Source organism: Lissotriton vulgaris, chromosome 11, assembly GCF_964263255.1.
Source record: "Lissotriton vulgaris chromosome 11, aLisVul1.2, whole genome shotgun sequence".
NCBI classification, from domain to species: Eukaryota; Metazoa; Chordata; class Amphibia; order Caudata; family Salamandridae; genus Lissotriton; species Lissotriton vulgaris.
Genome location: NC_141699.1, coordinates 779588113 through 779611002, shown reverse-complemented (window position 1 = coordinate 779611002; position 22890 = coordinate 779588113). Strand labels below are relative to the sequence as shown.

Sequence of the window (22890 nt, the reverse complement as noted above, 5' to 3'; positions counted from 1 at the left end):
AGCGATCATCATGCATGCCCTCGTAATCGCCCAACAAACGCCGCATAATAAGCATGTCACCCTGCCAACTTCCAGCAGTCTCTGAACAGTCAAACATAATCTCCTCACCCCAGGGCACTCACTAGTGTGACATGTCCCCAGTTTCTCCCCAGCACGGAAGGAATTTCCCGGAAACGCCAGGCCAGCACTCCATCACAACAAGCTATTGGGACGTGTGGTGTCTGCCCGCCCCCTCCCGCTGTCCGTGTGTCTGCCCGCCCCCCTCCCGCTGTCCGTGTGTCTGCCCGCCCCCCTCCCGCTGTCCGTGTGTCCATGGGCATCTGGCTTCACTTTCACATGAGCGCACTGTGTGATTCAGGACTGCTCTGTAAGATTATCACGGAGCGCACTGGGTGTATTCTGTGAACATTTGAATCACTTAGAAATGGCACTTCCTTATAACGTATGTAAATTGATGACAACCATTGTCAAAGTTAACACTAGTCCGGACTGTTTTAAAGTCGGAACTCGGAAGATTTTATCACACGTCACCAGCGCTCAAAGAACAGGTACAGCGAAGAGGTGCAAGCTTCCCACCCTTGGAAAAGGTTAGGCAGAAGGAGCTTGCTTTACGTGGGCCCACCTATTGCAAACATCAAGCAAGCTTCCCTCGGGAACACTGAACATGCGCAGGCTCAGCTGTCCACGGTACAAGCTTCTCAGGACACATACGAGTGGACAAGACAGAAAGTTCACAGAGCAGAGGCAGAGCCAGGGGGCTGGCTTGACTATAAGCCAAAACACGAGCAGAGTCATAAAAGGTGATGCATGTAAAATACACAGCAAAAGTCTTGTAAAAACGCCATAAAGACTTTCAGGTTAACATTTTAATTCTACGAGCGAACCGAGGTGTCAATTTATCATGTGCACTGTATACATGGCCACCGCTGTTATATGTCGAACATTATCTATCAAACCACACGCGTGTGTTTTTTATATAGCATGCACCCAAGTTTCAAGTTTAAGTTTATTGTTTAGTTATTTAAAACCATAAAATTTGTGGCAAAGAAAACCGATCTCAACTACATTTGTCAGATAGAACAGATTACTTTGAATGCACATGATCCTGACTGGCCTTAACACAATATATTCAGACCTTTCATTCTTGATTTCGCATTCCTACATAACTAAAGTGCCATTGTGCATTATAAAAATAGTTAGTTCCTAATCCTTAGCAACACCTAATACTTCACAATCAATTGTACGACCTATTAAACCATATTTAAACCTGAACACAATAGGAAGCTTTCTTCTGCAAAGGAGACAAAAGAATGTGCAATAGGAGACATTTTGACCGCCTGAATATATTGCATGGGAGTAAAGGCTGGGCATACAATTAAAATCTGACATTTTGCTAAAGTGCCTACGTGCATTACATAACTCATCCTGCTGTTTCAATGTTCTTGGCCGAGTACTTTCTTGCCCTTACAGAACGTTTTAAAATACACAGTCAGCATTAAAGCCTTAGTTACGGGAGCGGGTGTGGCGTAACGGCTAGAGCGGTGGACCACGAAGCTGGGGAACCCAGTTCGAGGCTCAGCAGAGAGGATCAACATTTTGTCTGCCTCTGTGCATGCTACAGAATTTCGTTGTGTACATTTACACGCCTGGGGTATTAGGGGTGGTTAACGAAAGTCTCTCACTACTTCAAGCATTAAATATTGGAGCAAACGGGACGCTCTGCAGCCCTCTTCTTCGGCAGCAGTTTACATTTTCTAGAAAAACCTTCTTTGGACACTTGCATGTGCCGACAATCATTACATTTTGTATTTGAAATTCTTTGAGGTTGGATGTCATTCGGTGCTGTAAAGATATAAGATAAGGTTTCTCCACAGTACTGTAATCACCAGTACAAACGCAATGCTTAATAGTGCCTAATAATTCAGTCTGCCCGTTTGTCTATAATGCTTGCATTTGATTATGGGGCCTTTACGTTTCTCACTTCCTGCGAGGATCCTTTAACTTAAGGTCCGAGAGAGCTTCTAAAAGACAGGAACACTTTGGCATATTAAGCATCTGCTGCTTGTTTATTTTCATGTGTGCTTATTTGCATAGTGCATAAACCTTCAAGTGCACATCTTAACGTTTTTGAGTTCTATTGCTAGCTGGTGAAGGCTTCTTCCGCGGTAACTCCTTGTAGCTCATGGAAATATGTGCTGTGGTCTGTAAAACTACGCAGGTTCTAATTCCTGTAGCAATTCAGGTGATCAGTGAAATATGCCTGCAGGTTGCATGTTTACATCTTCGAGTTAATGCGCCTGCTGCAAAGATCTGCTTGGTACCCTGAGGTAGCGGATTCAGGCTTTCATTCTTCAGCAGTGGATAACTTGTATCATAAGTTAGGTAATGATAACAAACTATCTGTAAAGGAATTAAGTTTTACGTTCACTCTAAAAATTAATTTTATTAGTTTGTGTAACACTTTTAAATAACTCCATGTGTTTCATCTAGAAAGGGGGGCACCTTTCCAAAAGGCTAGGAGGGTTGAAATATGCGATAGGCTAAGCGTATTAACGGAAAAAAGTAGTCGATAGTTTGCAATTAAAATTTCAAACATTGCACAGCTCTACAAATCATTACGTTTTATATTTGAAATTCTTTGAGGTCGGATATCATTCGGTGTGTGGCTCAGGGTGTGTGTATGTGGCTATGGGTGTGTGTGTGGCTCTTAGTGTGTGTGTGTGTGTGTGTGGCTGACTCTGGGTGTGTGGCTGTAATTGCTGTCTGCTGAGCTCATTTATAGGGTACAATAGGTCTCACATTTGCAAGAGATTAAGCTAATGGCAATGTAAAAAACAATGCCATTTATTTATATGTTTTCAAAACCAACACAAATAATAATTGTCATTTACAATGCCAATAGATCCAACTTTTCAAAAGGCGAAACCATTGCATTGCAAATGCTTGTTCATGATAGGTCCCGGCAGTTTTAATTAAAACTAATTAATGTTCCGGTTTTTTGGAGATGGTCTTTGAGCATGCATGTTAGACATAAAACAGAGTTCAGGGCCACATGTTCTAGGGCATGGGCACTCACAAACATTTTCCCGGGGCTGCAAAGTACAATCTGCGGTGTGACCGAGGGCTGCACTGATGCCACCAGGGTGGCGGTTGGGGGGCTGGGTGGGTCAGGGATTGTGTAAGGATGTGTAAAAACATGTTAAATCGGTGGGCAAACACTTATTTGCAGGGTAATAAATGCTTGCCTGTTTTAAAAAAGATTGGGAGTATTATTGCCAGGGCCGGACTGGCCATAGGAGGCACCGGGCATTTTTCCGGTGGGCCGCCAGGGTTGGGGGCCAGTTTTGTACCCCTGGAGGCCGGTTTTGTTCCAGAGCTGTTTCTGCAGCATATCTGCAAAAATCAGCCGCTGTAACGAAATTGGCCGAAACCAGCCCTGGAAAACAGCTCGGCTGCACCCCCAAACCCCCTGGGGGCCGGCCGAGCACTTTGCCAGGGCCAGTTTGTGTCCGGCTCGGATTGTTGCTCAGTCATTAAACAGTAGCTTGAGCTGCTGTTCAACAGGGCGCCCCATGTGAAGGTCAAGAGGGCCGCAAGCAGCCCCCGAGCTGTACTTTGAGTATCACTGTACTAGGGCCTTCTCCTGTTAAATCAGGGGAAAGAATGTAAATTGTTTTAAAGACGCTCCTGCTGTGCTTTTAGTGTCTCAGTAAAGCACACAGCAGGATGTAAAGAGGAGCAAATCAGGATTTCAGAAGGCCCTCAGCTGATACCCAAGCTTTCCTTCCCCCTTAGCTTCAGCACAATTGTGGGAGAGAATAACAGTGGTTATTTGCACTGTTTTCATTTGAATTATAAAGTTGACAAATTTGGACTATAGAAAAAGCCGTCAAAAGTTCACATCGGTTCCAAACTTGTATCAAAGGCAAATATATTTTGATGGAGCATCCCCACCCTTCCTCCAGTCGATGCAAAATTAAGTCCAACTTCTATTCACGAGCACACTGTCCCGGTTTTTGGTTTTCTGAATCTGGTCACCCAATATAAAAAGCACTCCAATGCCTTCGGGTTGGGTTATGATTGTGCTACATAAAAATGGCGAAAAGAAGAAATAGTACCTAAAAAATAAATAAATAAAGCAGAGGATGGACACTAATTAACTTTAATCAATCTTTACTTGATAGAAGCCCCAATCAATCTTTACTTGATAGAAGCCCCAAAATAAGTATAGGAAGTGACGTGTCGCTCTCATGCTGTCGAATTAGAAGTCAGCAAAGAGGAGTGATAAAAGATGCCAACGAATGATAAGTAATGGGCAGGCTGAAAGCCCCTTTTTATATTTTTTAGGCACAATAGGTTGTCACCATAGCTCAAACTAAAAATGGTGGATATCCTGTCCAGCTCACTACAATAACCAAATGCTATAATGCATTTCTAATATGGCAGATGGTACTTCGGCACATTTGTGATGGATTATCCCATCCGCAAAAATCTAAATAAGGCCCTCAGTCTGCATGCGATATCTTACACCTGTTGAACATGCATCTTTTTCCATCACCAGGTTAATGTGCATTCCACATTCCACTCATCAGCATTCAACATAACATCTGATAGCCAGGTACGATTTACTTATGTATTCTCTGGACACCTGGTCTCATTTACATTCAAAAGGCTCATCTTTCGCATACTATATTGCACCATCTAGATCTATCCAAGTTACTATAGTTTGTGCTTCAAATGTCTATTTTCTTATAAATGCCACCTTGGCCCAGGTATGTTCCCAAAGTTCAATCTTTTTTTCAAATTATTCTACCCACCCCTTACATGGACAACATGCTATGTGCAACTGGGAAACAGATACAACTATTCAAGAGTAAGGATTGCACTTGCTACAGAATTTGCTACCTGGGGAGGGAAGTGTTAATTCCACATACTCCTCCAGCAATGTAAATGACTTTTTTCCCCATTGCGTTTTTAATAAACATTTGCAGTTCAATAAAAACAGGACTCACCTGTGTCATTATGTCTGATGAAGAATACAAATGGTCGATCTACTATAAACCAAGGGGGAGAGGACCTTGCCATTAGGACAGCAGCTGCAAAACAGAAAATATATTATGAGGCAATTGATATACTGCATATAGGTACTGAAGGGACAGTGCAATGTTTTCATTAAAACGAGTTAAGGTTGAAAAGACAGTCTGGAAGCTCACGCCCCCTCCAAACTAAGACTGTCTCGACAATATTATCTAGCATACAATATTTTTTAATTACTATGTTAATAGGATATACTCTGGATAAACAATAAAATTAAGAAAAACAGAAGAGAACGAGGGTGTCCCATTTATACAGAGTACACTGATGAGATTTTAGTATTATGAACTTTTATTTGAAAGTTTTTACAAGAGCAGTTACTGTTCTGTATAAATACCCGATTCCACAGCATTTTTCAAAAACACCTGGATGGGCGAGCGGAGGGTACAAATCTAAGGCGAGGAGTATAGTGGAGGAAATTGGGAATGACGGAGGAGTACCAGGATTCTTACACTCTTTTGGTGATCCCTCTTTCAATCTATACTGTCTAACTTACTGGAGGGTTTCAAGGCTGTTGTGGGACTTTCATCTGGACTCTCATATTGTGAAGTCCCAGAAGCATAAAGGTATAGCTACCCCTGTCCACCTGTCTCTCCAGTAGTGAGACGAAAAACAAGACTGCACAGCACTGTGCTTCACAAAAAAGCTCTGCAGCTCTCTTGTTTCACACAACTCTGCATACGGTCTTCTGAGCCTAGGCGGGGAAACCTAGCATACCACAAGGTTTAACATAAACCCTGCTACAAAGGGGCCAAACAGAGTGAAGCGACTGTGGGATCCAGTGGCGGCGCTCTTGAGAGCAGTGTTGCTGAACTGCACTGCATGACTGACCGCTTCTGCCCTGACCACCACTCATGTGCGCAGCTGCTACTCAGTCTCGCCCAATGCCCTGTGATGCAGTATGCAGAGGACAGCCAACTCTTTCCAGAAACAGGTACCAACAGGCTTGACATCCACACAGTCCCACTGGTTAAATGCGCCTGGAGACTTTTTCAAATAGAAAATGAAAAAAGGTACGTACATATCCATCAGCCTCTGAACCTACTGCACAGGGCTTTAAGTGGGATGAAAAAACTGGGGGGGGGCAGGGTCTTTCAAAGGGGCGCGGCCAATGTAATTAAGGGCAATCAAAACAGTGAGATAAATCACATAGGGTAGGGGAACAAAGGTAGGCAGACCACACTGTGGGTCTTATGGGATTTATCTCACGGTTTTGATTGCCCTGGTCATTGATATCCAGCTGAGACATTGCATGATAAAAAACTTTACCCTGTTTCACCTGGGTTAACGGGTTTACTCCTGTAATGGTTTCTTTTTTCAATGTAAGTAAGGGCATGGCTTAAAACAGCTAAGCTACAAATCTGTGCTTAGCTTAGTGTGCCGCTTGACTTGTATTTTGCAGTTTGTCATTGCATCCAGATATGTGATGCAACAAGTAGCATCATACCTATACCTACAAGTAAGGACTATTGGCTTTGTCAAAGATTGTTAGTTCCATGAGATAAATAAGCAGCAACTATGGCTTGTAGGCAATATTGAAAAAGTTTACATTTTAAGCGCTGGTGACACCACAACAATGTTGCTGCTCCTTTATTTCAAAAAGAAGGGAAATCAAGAGAGAAAAGGACTCTTTAACCCCTTGCCTGCTTATGATGGAACCACTCCGTAATTAGTCATGGGTAGCGTGAGCTCATGGCGGCGTGGTTCTGTCATGCGGCTGCCGCTCCGCCCATGCAGCATTAATTCTCCGCCTGTGCAGGCGAATTAATGAGCGGGCGGGGCTGTGATGCAACCACGCCATCATGAGCACACACCGCCCGTGACTCATGGCGGTGTGATTCGGTCACGAGTACTGCAGCCCGCGCTCACCTCCTAGCCCCTCGCCCCAGGCGAAATGCCACGGAAAGGGGTTAAAGGATTTTCGTTCTCCTGCAACGCTGACCTGGCATGACTTCATGCCGTAACTTCTCCACAAGTGAGAAGTGAGCAGCGTGAGCATGCACAAATCGATGTGCCTGCTGTCACAGCAGTCCGAAAAAAAAAAAAGAAAACAAAACAAAACAAAAAGAACGGTCCCAGGGCACAAAACAGAGCCCAATAGAGAAACGTTTCGAAGCCCCCTTTAAAAAACTGCGGGTGCTCAGCGCTGATGAGACCGGGCCCACTTAAAAGCCCTGCTACTGGATAAGCTAAAATGATGGTCCACCGGCAAGAAGATTATCACTCCTAGATGACTGAAACCCCCTTTATGTTTAAACTGAGAGGCAGATTAACAGTACCAGTAATTTGTACTCGACTCTGCTACTATACCAATCAAAGTAGTTAGGAAGAGAGAACATGCACCAGAATGTTACGACCACTCCACTAGCTGACCTAAACCAGGCTAGAACTTCAGCTAGCTCCGGCTATGTATACAAAGCGCAGTAATCAACAACCCCTCCCAGCTCTGTAGGTAATGAACACTCCTGAGGAAACCCACGCATCCAGTCTTCACCCTCACACCATTGCAAATCCTGAAAAAAGTAAGGCAGGTGTCTGAACTATAAATGTATGGCTATTTTAAAGTGCTACATTCTTTAAGGGTTTCTTGTAGTTCTACATAGTGTTACAAATGACACATGAGCTGGTTTCAAGTAGTCAGAACTACAATCGACAGAGAAAAGCCGTGGTCTTACCATCTTTGGAAACCTCGGGTGAATATCAATGCTTAAAGGAACAGATTTCCATAGCAATGCCCTTTAAACTCTGAAGGCTCTTCTGCCACATTACATCTCAATTTTGGGACATAAAAGAACATTTTAGTAGCGGGTAGTAGATTTTTCTCAAGGGGATGTGTTCTTGAGAACAGCTTTCTGATAATAGTTGCAGGGCATCAAACATCTTGTTTTGTAAACCATTCTTTTTTTTATTTACAGGAAGCCAATTCATCTGATGAAATGAATCCGATAAATGGCCTAAGTTTTTTCTAATCGAAATATACTGAATGTATTGAAGTCTGGCAATGATATACTAAAGTCGATCCGGGATAGATGGAATACATCAACAGCCATTAATGCGGAGGGAAGAATTAGAAGAAAAAAAAATCTCACAAGGAATATGCATTTTTTTTGCGTTTGCCACCTGTTGCGTCAGATCTACAAGTCAATCAACTCCCACATTCCGAACGATCTATACAATGTCCAGTGTTTGAGCCCATGTTGAGCAAACCAACATGTTTACCTGTTTCGTTAGGATGATCTTTGACAGATTAAGCTTTCAGAAGTAATTACCTACCCAGTCAGACAGCATTGCATGCAAGATGTGTTAGTTTAAATACTTCAGAATCCTCTCCTTGGAAGCTGGAAGGGATCTGGGAGTGGTCTACATATGTGCAGAAAGTCAACTGGAACTCGCAAAGCAGTCAATTGGAGGTCATAAATAAAGATGAAAAATGATGGTACAACATACGGTTTAGGATCAAAGAAGAAACCAAGTTGGGTTCTATGATCAAGAAGGGGGTCTTGTGTATTTCAGCACTGTACCTAGATTAGAGGTGAATCACTTAGTTGAGCTACAGTAATGTCAGAACATATCAGACAAACCAGTGCAATAGCCCCATCGTAACATCCTTAGTCATCCTTAAGTCAATAGCGGTTCCTTCGCAACACCCTGGCAGGCCAATACTCGACCAAGTGGAAAAACCCTCTTCATTTTATAAAATAATTAAAAATCCGTGTATTCTAGTCCACATTTTCAACATTTCCTAGCTTTCTATACAAGCTAGTCTCCAAAAGCCATAGGTGGTAACTGTTCCTCAATCTCCATTCCGCCGAAAAATATGAAATGAATAAGCCATACTCACAAATAAATATCCAATTGCGAATTTCAGAAAAAATAATAAGCAAGAGCAACAATTTATATTTTTTATAATCAGTGTAAAAAAAATCAATTTAACAAAATGAAGCTTCTTAAAAAAAAAAGACAAACACGCACCTGTTGCTGCAGAAGCTTTCGTTCCATCTTCATTCACTTCAATTTTTGCTTTCTGAAGTACCTCGGACACATGGAGGTTTTCTGTCCCTAATTAAAACAAATATATGCATAAATACAAAAAAAGAGGTACAACAAGAACCTGGCTTATGAGTGCAGTTCTTTTACAGATGCAGGCATGGAGGTATTGAGTCCCAAGTTCACTGTCCGAGTACCACAATCACCTTTTTAAAGTCTTAAATCCAAAGAAACATCTTTTGGGTCTGGCTAGTGACCGACTTGGCTCCTTCGCAAGAGCTTATGCTACACACGTGCAGGCACACACAGGAATAAGGTCACCTCCTCAGTTTTAATTGTTGTAAGTGGCACTCATGGTGATCTGCCCATATTCATCAGTCAATGCCTCATTGAAATTTAGCATTCTCAAGTTGTCATAAGTCAGACGTGACTAAATCATGCAGTGCTAGGTTTTTATCTTGCATCCGGGTACTTCTAGTTTTCCTTCTCGCATTAACAACGCAGAACTATAAAAAGCAAGATGAAAAGGGAACACTGGGTTTGGAGAAGCTACCAGCGTCCATTAAAGGCACATGTGTTTTAAAAAGGTTTATTGGGATGCAGTGCAGAAGGTTGCTTTAAAACAAAAAGGGCGGAGCGTATTAAAATGTGTGTCAATGAAGCAGATGTGGTTCGGAGACAAGCATAGCTCCCAAACCCACCACGTCATGTGGGTCAATTTGAGGCAGAGTTGGCACCCATGCAAACAAATAACAGATCGTGACCAATATACAGATACTCATGCTCACAAGCACACATTCGAACACAATGTATCCATGATCACATGCAGAGGCAAAGTAAAACATTAATAGACACCTTGACTCAGACATACAGATAACCCAACTACAGCACAGAATCAGCGCTCCTCTCTGTGACAGATTCCATCAGGATGTCGCAAAACAAAGGGGGCTCTATCATTCTAGTGCTGTTGGATCTGTCCGCAGCCTTCGACACCATATCGCATGAAATATTGCTCAGTCGACTGCAGGAGGTTGGGGTAGGAGGTCTGGCTCTGCAATTGTTTGAGAGTATTCTATCAGGACGCTCACAAAGTGTCAGCTTGGGTTCCTTTCGTTCTACGGATCTTACGAAGGGGGTCCCACAAGGCTCGTGCCTGAGCCCTACACTTTTTAATGTGTATGTGGCCCCCCAAGCCGACCTTGTGAGAGCGCATGGATTTACTCCGGTGTCGTACGGCGATGATACCCAGCTTTTATTCCTATTTCAGACTCTTACTCCTGCAATTAACATTCTTTTGCGGAGGGTATGAAAGCGATGTCCTGCTGGATGGCCTCCAATTTCCTGCAATGCAATGTAGGGAAAACCGAGGTCATGCTATTTGGGGAGGTCCCACTTTTGTGGTCACCTGACTGGTGGCCTTTAGACTTGGGGCCTGTCCCTAGTCCCAAACAGACAGTGAAAAAACTTGGCCTGCGGCTATACCAAGGTCTGTCTTTATGGGAACACGTGAATCAAACTACTGGGTCCTTCTTTCGGGTAATTGGACTCCTGAGACGCGCGTTTCCCTTCCTGCCAGACCCCTTTAGAAAGACCCTTGTCCAAGCCCTTGTATTTAGCTGTTTGGACTATAGCAACGGTCTTCCATCTGCAAATTACAACCTGCTGAGTAGGCTGCAAGTGGCTCAAAACACCGCAGCTAGGCTGGTTCTTAATGCCCAGTCTAGAACTCCATCCTGCCCCCTCTTGGATAAACTTCACTGGCTTCCTATTCGGCAACGGATTAAGTTCAAAACCTGCTGTACTATCCATAAAAGCATTTTTGGTTCAGGTCCTTTGTATCTGGCTGAAAAGTTTATCCCTTACAAACCAGGATGTACTCTTCGCTCGAGTAACCAATTTTTGCTTCAGCTTCCATCAATCAGGAAAGCACGACTGGGAGGCCGAGCTCTTTCGTTCCTGGGCCCCAGTCTGTGGAACAAATTACCTCTCAATCTGAGACAATGTAATAATTGCCTAAACTTCAGGAAGTTACTGAAGACATTTCTGTTTCAGACAATATAAGCCTTTGTATATACTTTAGAGCACTGTCCTGCAGCCGTTGGGCGAACCAAGCGCAGAGATACTCTTTCGGGAGTCTAGTCTAGCGCTATACAAGCCTTTAAATAATAATAAATACATAAAGGCATCTATGTATAGGAATACCTACATACTGGCCAACAAAAATAAAGTGTAATATGCTCAGACACGCAAAAACCACAAGCACTCGAGGCACACATGCAGACGAATGGGCATAAAAGTAGTTGTGAATAACCTGTTCCAAGAGAGTCTCAGAATGTTATAACTTAAACCCCCATTTTCTAGTGGTCTTTATTTTCTGACCCCCTTGCAAAGTTATTGAGATTGAAATCGGTTATCTCTATCATGTTTTTGTTTGGAGTCCGCATGATGGTGGATGGAAAAGGAGTGATCCACGATACGTACATCACTTCTTTTAATTTGCCTACTGATGATGGCCACATAAGGAGGAAATAACATTATCTGCCTCCTGGAGGCTTGGTATGTGTGTCTACAGCAGAGGCCTTTTTCAGTGGGAGTTTCTCTGCAATGTTAGGAGGAAATCTGATTTTGTTGTATTAGTGTGAGAAGGGTTACTGATTGACTGGTGTGTGGGCCCTAGTTAAGTAACAACCACACTCCTTGTCAGGTTAAGGCACAACCAAACGTCAAATTAACGTGTGATCAACCCTCTTGCAGCTTGGCACAGAGCAGTCAGATTTAACTTAAAGTGATTAGTAAATTATTTGGGCAACCTTTCAAATAATAAAATGGGGAAAACACGACACATAAAAACCCAATCAAAGTTAGAAACAAAGGGCAACATCTAATAAATAAAACAAGACCAAAATGACAAAAATGCAATCAGTAGAACCGGAGTTATGAATTTTTAAGGAATCAAATCTATAGTAACACCTAAAGACACAAAGCGCCAATCGCGGCCATCAGGTAATGCTGGACCAGATCAAAGTAAAATGTTCAGGATGACTGATGGAGCAGCGGTTGGATCCAGTCCCAGATAAGTTCCACAGAAAGTTTACCTACTCAAGTATTGAACCAAGAGTTCTGCTCACTTTGGAGAGTGTCACAGCGAGCATGGAAAGCGTTTCGGGCAATTGTTGGTGTGGTGCCAAGAGTAGGCTAGGAATCGTGGACAGGCGGGTTGGAGCTTCATGTTGGCGGTCCTCTGTGGGCGATTGATGCTGCTGTGCGGAGAGACTGACAGGTGGCGGCTCGTGCCGAATATTGGTACAAGCGGCGTGGTCTCTGTACAAACGGACATGTTTTGGGTCATGAAGACTACAAAAGCTTGAATTGAGAGAGCCTGTGAGCCACACTGTGGAGCCAGGACCAGAGTGGCAACACTTGGGAGGGGAGCTATCGGGGGGGGGGGGGGGGGGTGAGGTCAGAACTAGCTGCAGTGGGATTCAAGAGCTAGTGGGGAGCCTTTTATGTCCCTGAGACTCAGTTCAGGAGGACAGCAGACTAGCCCTTCAAGTCACTCTGTGGTCCTGGGTTCAAGATGAAGTTGCAGGTCCAATTCTTCTTCCCCATGCAAGAGGGAAGCAGGTCAGCACAGCAGCAGCAGATCCTTTAAAGCAGCAGTCCAGCAGAGTGGCAGTCCTTGTAGCAGCACAGTAGTCCTCCTTCCTGGCAGAGCATCCACAGGTCCAGAAATGTACTGAAGTGGTGGTGTCTGAGGTCCAGTATTTATACACAGTTATGTCATTGAAGTGGGGAGAAGCTTCTAGAGGCAGGCCTCTGAAGTTCACAGATGTCCTGCAGTGATAGCTCTACCTCCAGACTAACTTCAGGGGACTTGCAAGTCTTTTGTATGATATGACATGCGTATTCAAGTGTAAGTGGGGCTGGGCACAGCTCCCCGCACCCATCTTGCCAGTGATGGCCTATCCAGTCACACCTAAGCTCCTCGTTGTATATTCCTCCTAGACAGGCACACACAAAGACCAAATGCCAGCTGCACCCAGCAATGTGACCCAGAGATAAGCTGCAGGCACCAAATGGCTAAGGCAAGAAAACACCAACATTCTAAAACTGCCATGCTCAGAATTACAATTTAAAATCCAACTTCACCATAAGGTAGGACTTTAAATTGTGATTCCAGAGACCCCAAACATGAACTGGGTATCCCTCCTCATTTGGAAATTACAAATGCAATAAAGGTAACACCAATGTTGTCCTATGGGACAGATGGGCCTTGCTGTAGTTTAAAATTCATTTAAGAATTGTTCACTACTACAATAGGTAAAACTTAAGGAGTTTTAGTTTTTAGGTACATTGTAACCTGTCCCCAGGGCTGTTCAGAGCCTACCCAAGGGGTGATATATGTATTATCAAGGAAGGTTTGGGCATGGAAAAAGGTGCATATTGCCAGCTCGAAATGACAGTTTAAACTTCACACACAGGTTCTGTAATGGCAGGCCTGAGGCATGTTTAAGGGGCTACTTAAGTGGGTGGCACTATCAGTGTACTTGCTTATATTTACAGGCCCAGGGCACAAGTAGTGCCTCTTTATTAGGGAGTTATAAGTAAATTAAATATGCCAGTTGGGTATAAATTACCATGTTTTAGGGAAAGAGCACAAGCACTTTACCAGTGGTTATCAATGATAAAGTATGCAGTCATAAGGCCAGCAAAAAATAAGTCAGCAAAAACAGGGTCTGAAAGCTAAAAGTTAGGGAAAAAGCATGCCAAGGATGCCAGGTCTAACAATAGGGTTTAGAATGCCTGTATGATTTGTGATTGATTTCTGGAAATAATATAATTATTCACTAACGAATTTTTAGTAAATAAAATGATGAATTGAGGAAGGTAATCGTTTTGAGTATTAATTGAGTGCTTGGGCTTAAAAGAGTTGTGTTTTTGGTTGAGGTTGTGGCATAGCGTGGGAATGTTTGGAGACGCAGCACAGAGCTCAAGATAGTACTACAGAAAGCACCCATTTATCGGAGGTAATGGTCACACTGAGGGAGAAAAATACTCAGTCGCCTCCAACACTGCTGTTAAATGGAAGGAGAATCACTACTTTAAAGCGGAGGCTATCCGGTTTGAGCTAGCTCTGCCATTGCCCCAGAAACATCTTGTGTAAAGATCATGTAGGACAGCGGAACCTGGAAAGTGCTGGGGAACCTGCCTTTCAGTGGATGTTGGTACGCCAGATCATCCTCTCGTTTAGTGCTTTCGAGAGGTGTACCTTAAGGTGGAATACTGGAGGATGCCCATTGATTTGGCTAGATCTGTGTTCTTTTTCATCTTCTCCAGCATCTTATCAACCTGAGGTCTAAAGAGATGCTCCCCCATTAAAAGCCACATTAAGAAGGTGGTGTTGAACTTTGGGCCAGAAATTAGTGATTCCAGTCAAGTGTCATGCTGTAGGAGCATGCTAGCATTTATGCCTATGGAGGAGAGGTCTGCACCCTCTAGGCACCCCTAATATTAGTATTAGATCAGACATTGCCTTCTGCCACCAGCTCTTCTAACCTTTTTCTTAGTGCTTCAGAGAGGTGCTTGATCAGTTATTCCATTTACTCCCAGTAGAGTCTATCCCAGAGGGAGAAGGAAATGTTGATATACCAAAGTGTTCCATCCCCCCACTGCCACACACTTGCCAGCAGCCTTACTCATTTTGCTTTCTTTGTCAAGTGGAAGTGCATCACCCATTGCCTGTGCAGAAGCATGTTTGCATGAGGTCTATAATACAAGTGAGTAGGGTGACCCTGCATATACACCATGTCTCTGGAGCGGGTTTAACTTTCCTTGCCGTTTAGGATTCTGGTCTTCATTACCGGTGGTATTTTACATCATGACTATGGGTAGGTACTTTACCAATCATTTGGTCTTTAACAAGGTTTTTACCCTCATCCTCCTCTTGAAGTATGTGCATCTTCACCTTGTGATGGTGGGAGGCCATCTGAATTACTGCATGATTAGCAGTGATGTCCTCAGGCAGCATGGCCTTTGTATGCGAAGGGTCTAGATTAGGTTAATCAGTGGGTTCAACATTATAGTACTCTCAAGGGTTGTGCCCCTCCCCTTGCACAAGACGTTCTTTGTCAGAGTTCCTGAGGGTGGTATGGACTACCAGAGTCTGAGTGAGAAGATTCTGGAGTGCATTGAAGAGAGGCTGTGGGAGTATGTGAATTTGCATGGTGGTAGTGAAGAACACCTAGGGGCAACGGGAACTGGTGGTAGGATTGTAGCGCTGTGGCTCACACTCTTGGGTATAGGAGCTGTAAGAGGCTCAAAGGGTAATTCTTCAAAGGGTATCTCCTCCTCAAAGGACAGTGTTTCTTAGGAATATGGACGGGTGTGGTTCCTTAGAAATATGGAAAGCACGTGTGTGGGTGTATGGGGTCAGGAGAGGGAAGTTCTTCCCCAGGGAGGGGTGGGTGTATTTTTTTGCCTCCTGTCGATCACCTTGGGCAGCTATTGCTGGATTGATTCTTCAGTGGTGCTGGATCCTAGCATAGAGGGTTCCATCGGTGCAGGTCCCAGTTGGTTTTGACTGGACCTTTGGACGTCAAATTCAGCTCTGAAGTTGGCTGTTCCACTTCTAAGTGCCGAGGGGAAGTCGACATGCAGCGTGCGTAAGTAACCTTAAGAAGAGGCTTGCTTGGCGTCGAAGAAAGTTATCAGGGTCTAACAGTGTCTACTGGCAGAGCAGGACCCGAAGGTTGATGCGGTCTTAGGCTGGACTTTGGACTTTATGTTGGACTCTGAGGAGCGGTGCTCTGCCTGGGTCTGGGAATGCTTTTTAGAAATGGAGGTCTTTTATTCCATTAGTGGGAGGACTGGTGTCCTAGGCATGGACTTGGTCTTCAGTCCGGAGTGCTTCTGGACTTGATGCTCAGACTCTTTACTGTTTGAAATCAGAGGCACTGTGAAGCGAGTTGTTTGCAAATCTTAGTTGGAGTCATTATCTTGGTGCATTTCAAAACAAGTCTACTGACTCGGAACATCTTTGAAGAAAAACAAGGTGTAAATGTCCAGACCCAACACTAGATGGCACGAGAATGCAGAACATGTATATCTACAGCCATACATGCTAAGAACACAGGATTCGTACTGTTGCACGAAATGTTACAAAACCAAAAAGGTGTCTGCATTGCTCGCATATGGAAACAATGCACCTTACTCACAGGGCTTATGGGTTATATCAAACTGCTACTCTGATTAGCTGTAGATTTTTTTTGTTTTCTCCCCAACCACATGCTATGGAATGCTTCATCATAGGGGAACATACTCTTTTGCGAGCAACAGCTGGTGGGCTCATCCAGAGCTCTTGTTATGAGTAATTGTTTTACAATATGTGCTGGGTTTCTAATATTCTATTAAATTGAGGAGTAACATTGCTTTGTTGGGTGTATCTTCTTACTTATAAAGGATCTCAAAAACACTGACCAGTTGATTAGGAAACTCTCTAATCTTACAAATGGTCAACATGTTTCTGTCCTATTATCCAGTGCTGAAAGGTTCACCTCCTTGGAACGATGTAGGTAATAACATAAGAGTTTAAGCTGTCCTTCTTGGTGTTCACATTGCTCTGGCAATTATCCTACACATTTGAATCTTAGCATAAGTACTACACAATGTAATGTGCCAACACCAAGCCACACTCATGTTTGGTTTCATGCCATTATATTAGATAAAAGAACAGTTGTTCTTGGAGATCATCCCCAATACATATTGGAGCACTACACACTAAAACACCACACATGTTCACTGCAAACAACTCTCAGAATTGCAAAAAAAAGCCACATTGTTTTCTTTGTTGATTAACCGCTCACTTACACTAATCCTTCCACTGGTTAGTGAGAAAGTGTGGAAGACCTAGGTCTCCTGATCAGATTCGATCAGATAAGTACTGTGGCACATTAAGATGAGCGTAGTGAGTACCTAAACCACCTTTAGCCTCGTCTTCAGCGTTTTTTTTGTCAAACCTTTTTATTAGAACTTCTTTGCAAGGTACAACAATCATAGCACCAACTTATTTGTCACACATAAATGACTATGAATGATTGCAAAACTTGACGGCATAATGAGTCATGAACGTCACGGGAAACAAACCCCGGCCCACCCCAAGTGGAGTGCACATTCAGACGGAACAGCTTCTAAAAGAATTGGGCACAGGGCTCTTAATTTAAGATGGCAAAGAGTGCTAGGAGTGTCCCATCAAGCTGTGAGGCAGCTGTACTTTAGGACAGTCTATATCGATGGGGTTATACAGGATGTACCAAAGCAGATGGATAATGGGCTCCCAACCAAGGAGCACTGAAAAAAAAGAAACCACCAACAATTCCCTCCCTCCCCATAGAAGGCGGCGGCCTAAAAGAAAGAAGAAAAATAGAAAGAAAGAACAAACAAAAAAAAGGGTGCAAGCTACAGATTTGGTGGGTCGCACTTTATAACTGGAAAAGATGGAGCCCCCTAACAGAGGCGGGGCAGACAGCAGACGGGGGACTCCAAGTGAAAAAGTTTTTATGGTCGTCCCAAAAAATGTCCGACATCCTCTCACACTGAGAAGCCTCCATAATCTGGAGTACCAGAGGGAGAGAGCTGGAGCTTCAATCTTTTTCTACGCCGCCGCTAAAGAGATCTTAGCGGCCCCAATACATAGCCACATTATTTTTTTATGTGCCCGTGTCTGATGCTCCAACGAGGGGTCCCGAAGTCCCAACAGCACCTCAGCCATGTTAGTTGGTATAGGATAGCCCAGCATGTCTTTGGTAGGAGCAAGGATCTCTTCCCAGAATGGCCTGATGTGAGGACAGTCCCACCATATATGCTGGAAATCTCCCAGAAGACCACAGCCCCTCCAGCACCTATCGGAGGTGCCAGGAAAGATTCTGCGAAGTTCGGAGGGATACAGGTACAATCCATCGTTGTTTTAAGGTGTGCCCCCGTGAGGTCGACGGAGTGATTGAACTTGGCGATATTTGACCACAAGTGGGACCAGTAGTCATCCGCGATATCTCGTTGAAGAATATCCTCCCACATTGACATGTAACAAGGGCGCGTGTGTGGTAGTAAGGAGAAACTTGTAAATAAAAGAGATCGCGCCTTTCATGGATTTTGCTTTAACCAGAATGGATTCGAATTTTGTCAAGGGACGTGTAGCCCCTTCCCGTCCTTGCAGAGCCAGGGCCCAATGCAAGAGCTGGTGGCAATGGTATCACTCCGAGTCCTGTAGATTGTACTCCCTTTTACAGCTTTCAAAGGTGAGGGGATCATAGTTGTGGAGGAGATGCGTTAAGGCCAGACAATCCCCTTCATGCCATGCATCAAATGGTCCTGACTGTAGTCCCGGAGGGAATGCAGTGTAAAATGTAAGGGTGTAAAGGGGGAGGGAAAGGAGGTCCATCACTCATCGCCCGACACAGAGTCCCATACCGTGAGTTTTGTATGTGTAGGAGTGATTATATAAGTATTTTTAGGCCTAGCACATTTGGGGCGCCATATTAAGTCCCATATAGTGTGGCCAGTCACACTACGGTCCATGTGTAGCCAATGCTTATTGGATTCATATTTAGTCCATTCCACAAGCACTCGCAGTTGAGCGGCCTTATTGTATAAATGAATATTGGGCAGGACCACCCCACCCTCCTCTCTAGAACGGAGGAGTATCGCAAAAGAAGCGCGCCCGTCTCCCTTGCCAGACAGTTCAAGATCATAATCTTAACTCGCTTAAGAAGTCCTTCTCCATTTCGATGGGCAAGGCCTGCGAGAGGTAGAGACGTTTTTGGAAGGAGAGTCATATTCATAGCATGGATGCGACCTAACCATGAGAGGAAAAGGGGTTTCCATTTATTGAGTCATGATTGGAGCTGCCCCAGTATGGTAGGGTAGTTATCAGAGTAAAGGCCTCCTACTTTGGGCGTAATCTGGACACCTAGATATTGAATGGAAGACGTAGTCCACTGGAGGGGTGTGAGAGGCGGAAGTTCCTGCATTGCAGCTGGCGAGAGCGTAAGGTTAAGGATAAATGATTTCCCCAAGTTGACTTTAGAACCTGCCACTGTCTCGAATTTTTCTTGCAAAGGCGGGAGAGATGTAGCCGGATCGGCTAGGGCTAGTAATGCATCGTCAGCAAACTGAGAAATTATGTTCTGCCGTGAAGGGAATACCCAGAATTGCAGGATTTGCTCAGATTGCTGCGGCCAGGGGTCCAATGCAGAGGGCAAAAAGGAGGGGGAGAGGGGGCATCCCTGCCTGGTAACCCTAGAGTGGAGAAAGGGGGTTGACTGAGCCGTTTACCACCACTCGAGAACGAGGGTGGAGGTAGTTGGCACGGACCATATTGAGAAACTTGGGAGCGAAGCCAAAAGCAGACAGGGCACAGAACAGGAACCCCCAGTCCATCCTGTTGAAAGCCTTCTCCGCATCTAGCCCTACAAGGACCGCGGGAATGCAACATCTATTGGCCTTCTCGACAAGGTGGACAATGAGTTTGGTGTTGTCATGGGTTTGGCGCCCTTTGATGAAGCCAGATTGCTCTGGATGAATAAGGTCAGGCATGAGGTCATTTAAGCGATTGGCTAAGATGGATGAGTTACAGCTTTGCGTCAGGTTTGAGGAGAGCTATGGGCTTATAGGAGGCACATGCTTCGGGATCCTTGACCGGTTTAGGAATCACAGTGAGAACTGCTTCAGAGAGGGAATCGGGAGTGGAAGCCTCCTCCGCCCTCCTTTTGAAGAGCCTCGTAAGGTGGGGGGTGATGTCTGCAGCAAAGGTCTTATAAAATAGGGCCGTAAACCCATCTGGGCCAGGAGCTTTGTGCGGCTTGAGAGCCTTAATCGCCACAGAGACGTCTTTGCAGGTAATGGGTGCCGTAAGGAGTTTGTTACATTCTAGGGAGACCTGTGGAAGCTGTAGGGACTATAAGTAGGCAGACTGGGCTTTGGGATTTAAGGTGTCGCCTGTGTACAAGGCCTTATAAAAAGGCCCCAAAGAGTTCCGCCTTCACCTCATCGCTATGGGAAAGATCACCCCTCGGGCCCCGAATACCCACAACAAATTCCTGCACACTTATCCTTGAGTTACCGAGCCAGATGCTTGCCAATCTTGTTGCCCTGGGTGTAAGATAATTGGTGCAGTTTTAGTAGGGTAAGTTCCGCTCGATTGTTATAGATAGCAATATCAAAAAATTCGGCGATGGCCTCCCTTAGTTTAGTACAGGAGTCCTTATCCCGGGCCAGAGCAGACGGGAAGTACCACCTGGGAGATGTAGAAGTGTTGACCCTCCAAGACAGAGAGAACGCTAGGATGCTGTGATCGGAGATAGAGAGGGGGAATATCTTAGCTTCCTGAAGATCGCCTAGAAGTGATTGGCTAATGAAAATATAATCTAAGCGGGAGTATGTTCAATGCACATGGGAATAGAACGTGAAATCACAGGAAGTAAAGGGTACGCCAGGAATCTAGAAGGCCTATGCCATGAATGCGTTGTTGCATGTCTGGTGAGAAGGAACCAGTGCCTGCGCGCTGTAAATGGGTGCTGTGTAAGTCCTTACACCAAGTTAAATTTAAATCCCCCATGAAGATCAGTTGCCCTTTAGTAAAGTCCAGTAGTTTCCCCAGAAAAGTGTGTAGGTAAGCCGTGTGGCCCGTGTTGGGCGCATACATGGCTACGAAGGTGCAGAGTTTCCCTCGCAGATGGTCCTTTACCATGACCCAACGCACGTCCCTATCGGGTTGTACATTCAGGGGCTGAAATTTGGTGGAGCTATGGAACAGCATGGCAACCCCCCCCCCCGCGTTTCGTCAGAGGAGAAGACCTGTAAATCAATGAGTATTGTCTGTGACGCAGCCTGGTGTCCTCAGACCCGACGAGGTGGGTTTCTTGGAGAGCCACCACGTCAAGGTGGTGATCAGTAATATATTTTCAGACCTTCTAGCTTTTCTGAGGAGAGTTAAGACCCTTGACATTCCATGTACCTATGGTGAGAGTCATTATGGCAGTGGATAAGGAAAACCGCTTGATAGGAGCCTCCCCAGACCCACTAGGCCCCCAAAGACGGGGAACTCTGGAATTTCGCCCCCCCCCCCCCCTCTGGCAGAGCAATGAAAAGTAAAGCAACCCCACACTCGCAATTTACAAAACAATAAAAGACCGCCACCTTGACCCACCCGCCCCTCCCACCAACCCTTAATAGCAAATAAAACCATAATCCAAACCGTTGTAGCAACAATCTAACACGTCATTAGCAGTCCGTTAGGGGTGGGAGAAACCCCTCAGGCTAGTGGGGGGGCCGGAAGACAGAGGTCTCCGTCCGTGCCCACTCCCAGCCCGCGCTCAGGGCAAGCTTAGCCAAACATCCTAAAGGTATCAGTGGCAGGTTGCTATGAAGTGCCTCCAAAGGTAGGGAGTTCAGCCATGGCCCCCAAGGTCCTCCCCAGGCCAAAACCCACCAGCCCTAGCACACGGGGGCGACCCGAGAACCTCCTTTGAGTCTAACAAATAGCGGAGCCATCTTGAGCAGGACCAGCCATATGATCTTGGCACCATTGGACGCCCAAAGCTGGAGCTCTCAAAGCTGAGAGGAGGATTAGAGGGCCCGACAGTTTCCACCAGCTGCAGTCCACTCCCCTACCGTGCACAACCTCCAAGGACCAATGGGGAGGTGGAGATATAGTCCATGCGTCGGGGGTACAGCCACCATCCCGCGAGGGGTGGATAAAGTTAATCAGCGTCCTCTGCGCGCACTCTCCACGTTGATGCGGGGGAAGCCATCTGGTCGTTGTCGCTAGGTTCTCCCTAAGCAGAAGCAGTGTCAGCATTGAAGATACCAAGAAGGGTCAGGCCCTCCTGCAGTTCTGTAACGTGGCGCTGCCGATTGCGGTATTCAAAGTTCAAGCCAAAGGGAAAGGTCCACCGGTATTTAATCTTATTGTCTCTGAACTTGGTGGTGATGGTTCTGAAGAGCTGTCTCCTCGCTAATGTGGCCGGTGCCAGGTCCTGGTAGATTGTACAGGAATGATTTTGATAAGAGATGGAACTTTTTGACCTGGCTGCACTTAGGACCGCTTCTTTCACTTTGAAGAAATGGAACTTCGCCAATAGGTCTCTAGGCCTGCTCTCTTCGTGCTGAAGAGCCCCCACTCTGTGTACTCATTCGAGTTTGATCTTGAGGGTTTGAGGGCTCATGATTTCTGCGAAGAGGCCCTCCAAGAAAGCCCCAAGGTCTGCCCCCTCCACTCCCTCCTCCAGGTCCTTCATGCAAATGTTGTCTCTTCGTGCTCTATTTTCAAGGTCCTCTGTCTTAAGCTGAGCCAGGAGCATCTGGTCCCGGAGCTACCGCACTTCATCTTTCAGTTCCGTAGTGAGTTTGTCTCAATCTTGGGAGTGAACCTCTAAGTCCATCACTCGGGTACCCACCGAATCGACATCCCGCTGGAGAGAGGAGAACCTTTCATTCAAATCCGCCCGAAGCAGCTCTATAGAAGATTTAATATCCTGTCCCAGGTCTTTGCACAGCTCGGATTTGAAATCCTTGAACATAGCAAGGAGGTCCGTCTTTGTGAGGGCCATGGTGGGAGCTGCGTTGGCAGTGCGTAGGGCTGGGCGCTTAGCCGGAGCCTGGAAGAAGTCAGATACCTTGGTGGATGCTCTAGCCGTCGTCTTCTTGGGCAGCATACGGGACAACCCTGGGTGGTCCTATCTGGCCACAGTCGCGGTGGGCTCTATCTGCACGTGGTGAGACTAGGGTCCCGGCAATGCTCATGAACAGAGCCCA

The 22890-nt window shown here is 45.3% G+C and overlaps 1 protein-coding gene across 2 annotated transcripts in view; it reads right to left on the bottom strand.

Moving 5' to 3' along the window:
- The window catches only part of SERPINE2 (serpin family E member 2), a 228189-nt gene that overhangs the window by 55082 nt on the left and 150217 nt on the right, over window positions 1-22890 (bottom strand). For both annotated transcript variants that reach the window (XM_086943905.1, XM_086943906.1), the window contains 2 exons: window positions 9067-9153; window positions 5013-5096 (listed from right to left, as the gene is read on the bottom strand). In XM_086943905.1, the coding sequence (XP_086800031.1) occupies window positions 5013-5096; window positions 9067-9153 (171 nt within the window). The remainder of the gene's footprint in view (window positions 1-5012; window positions 5097-9066; window positions 9154-22890) is intronic.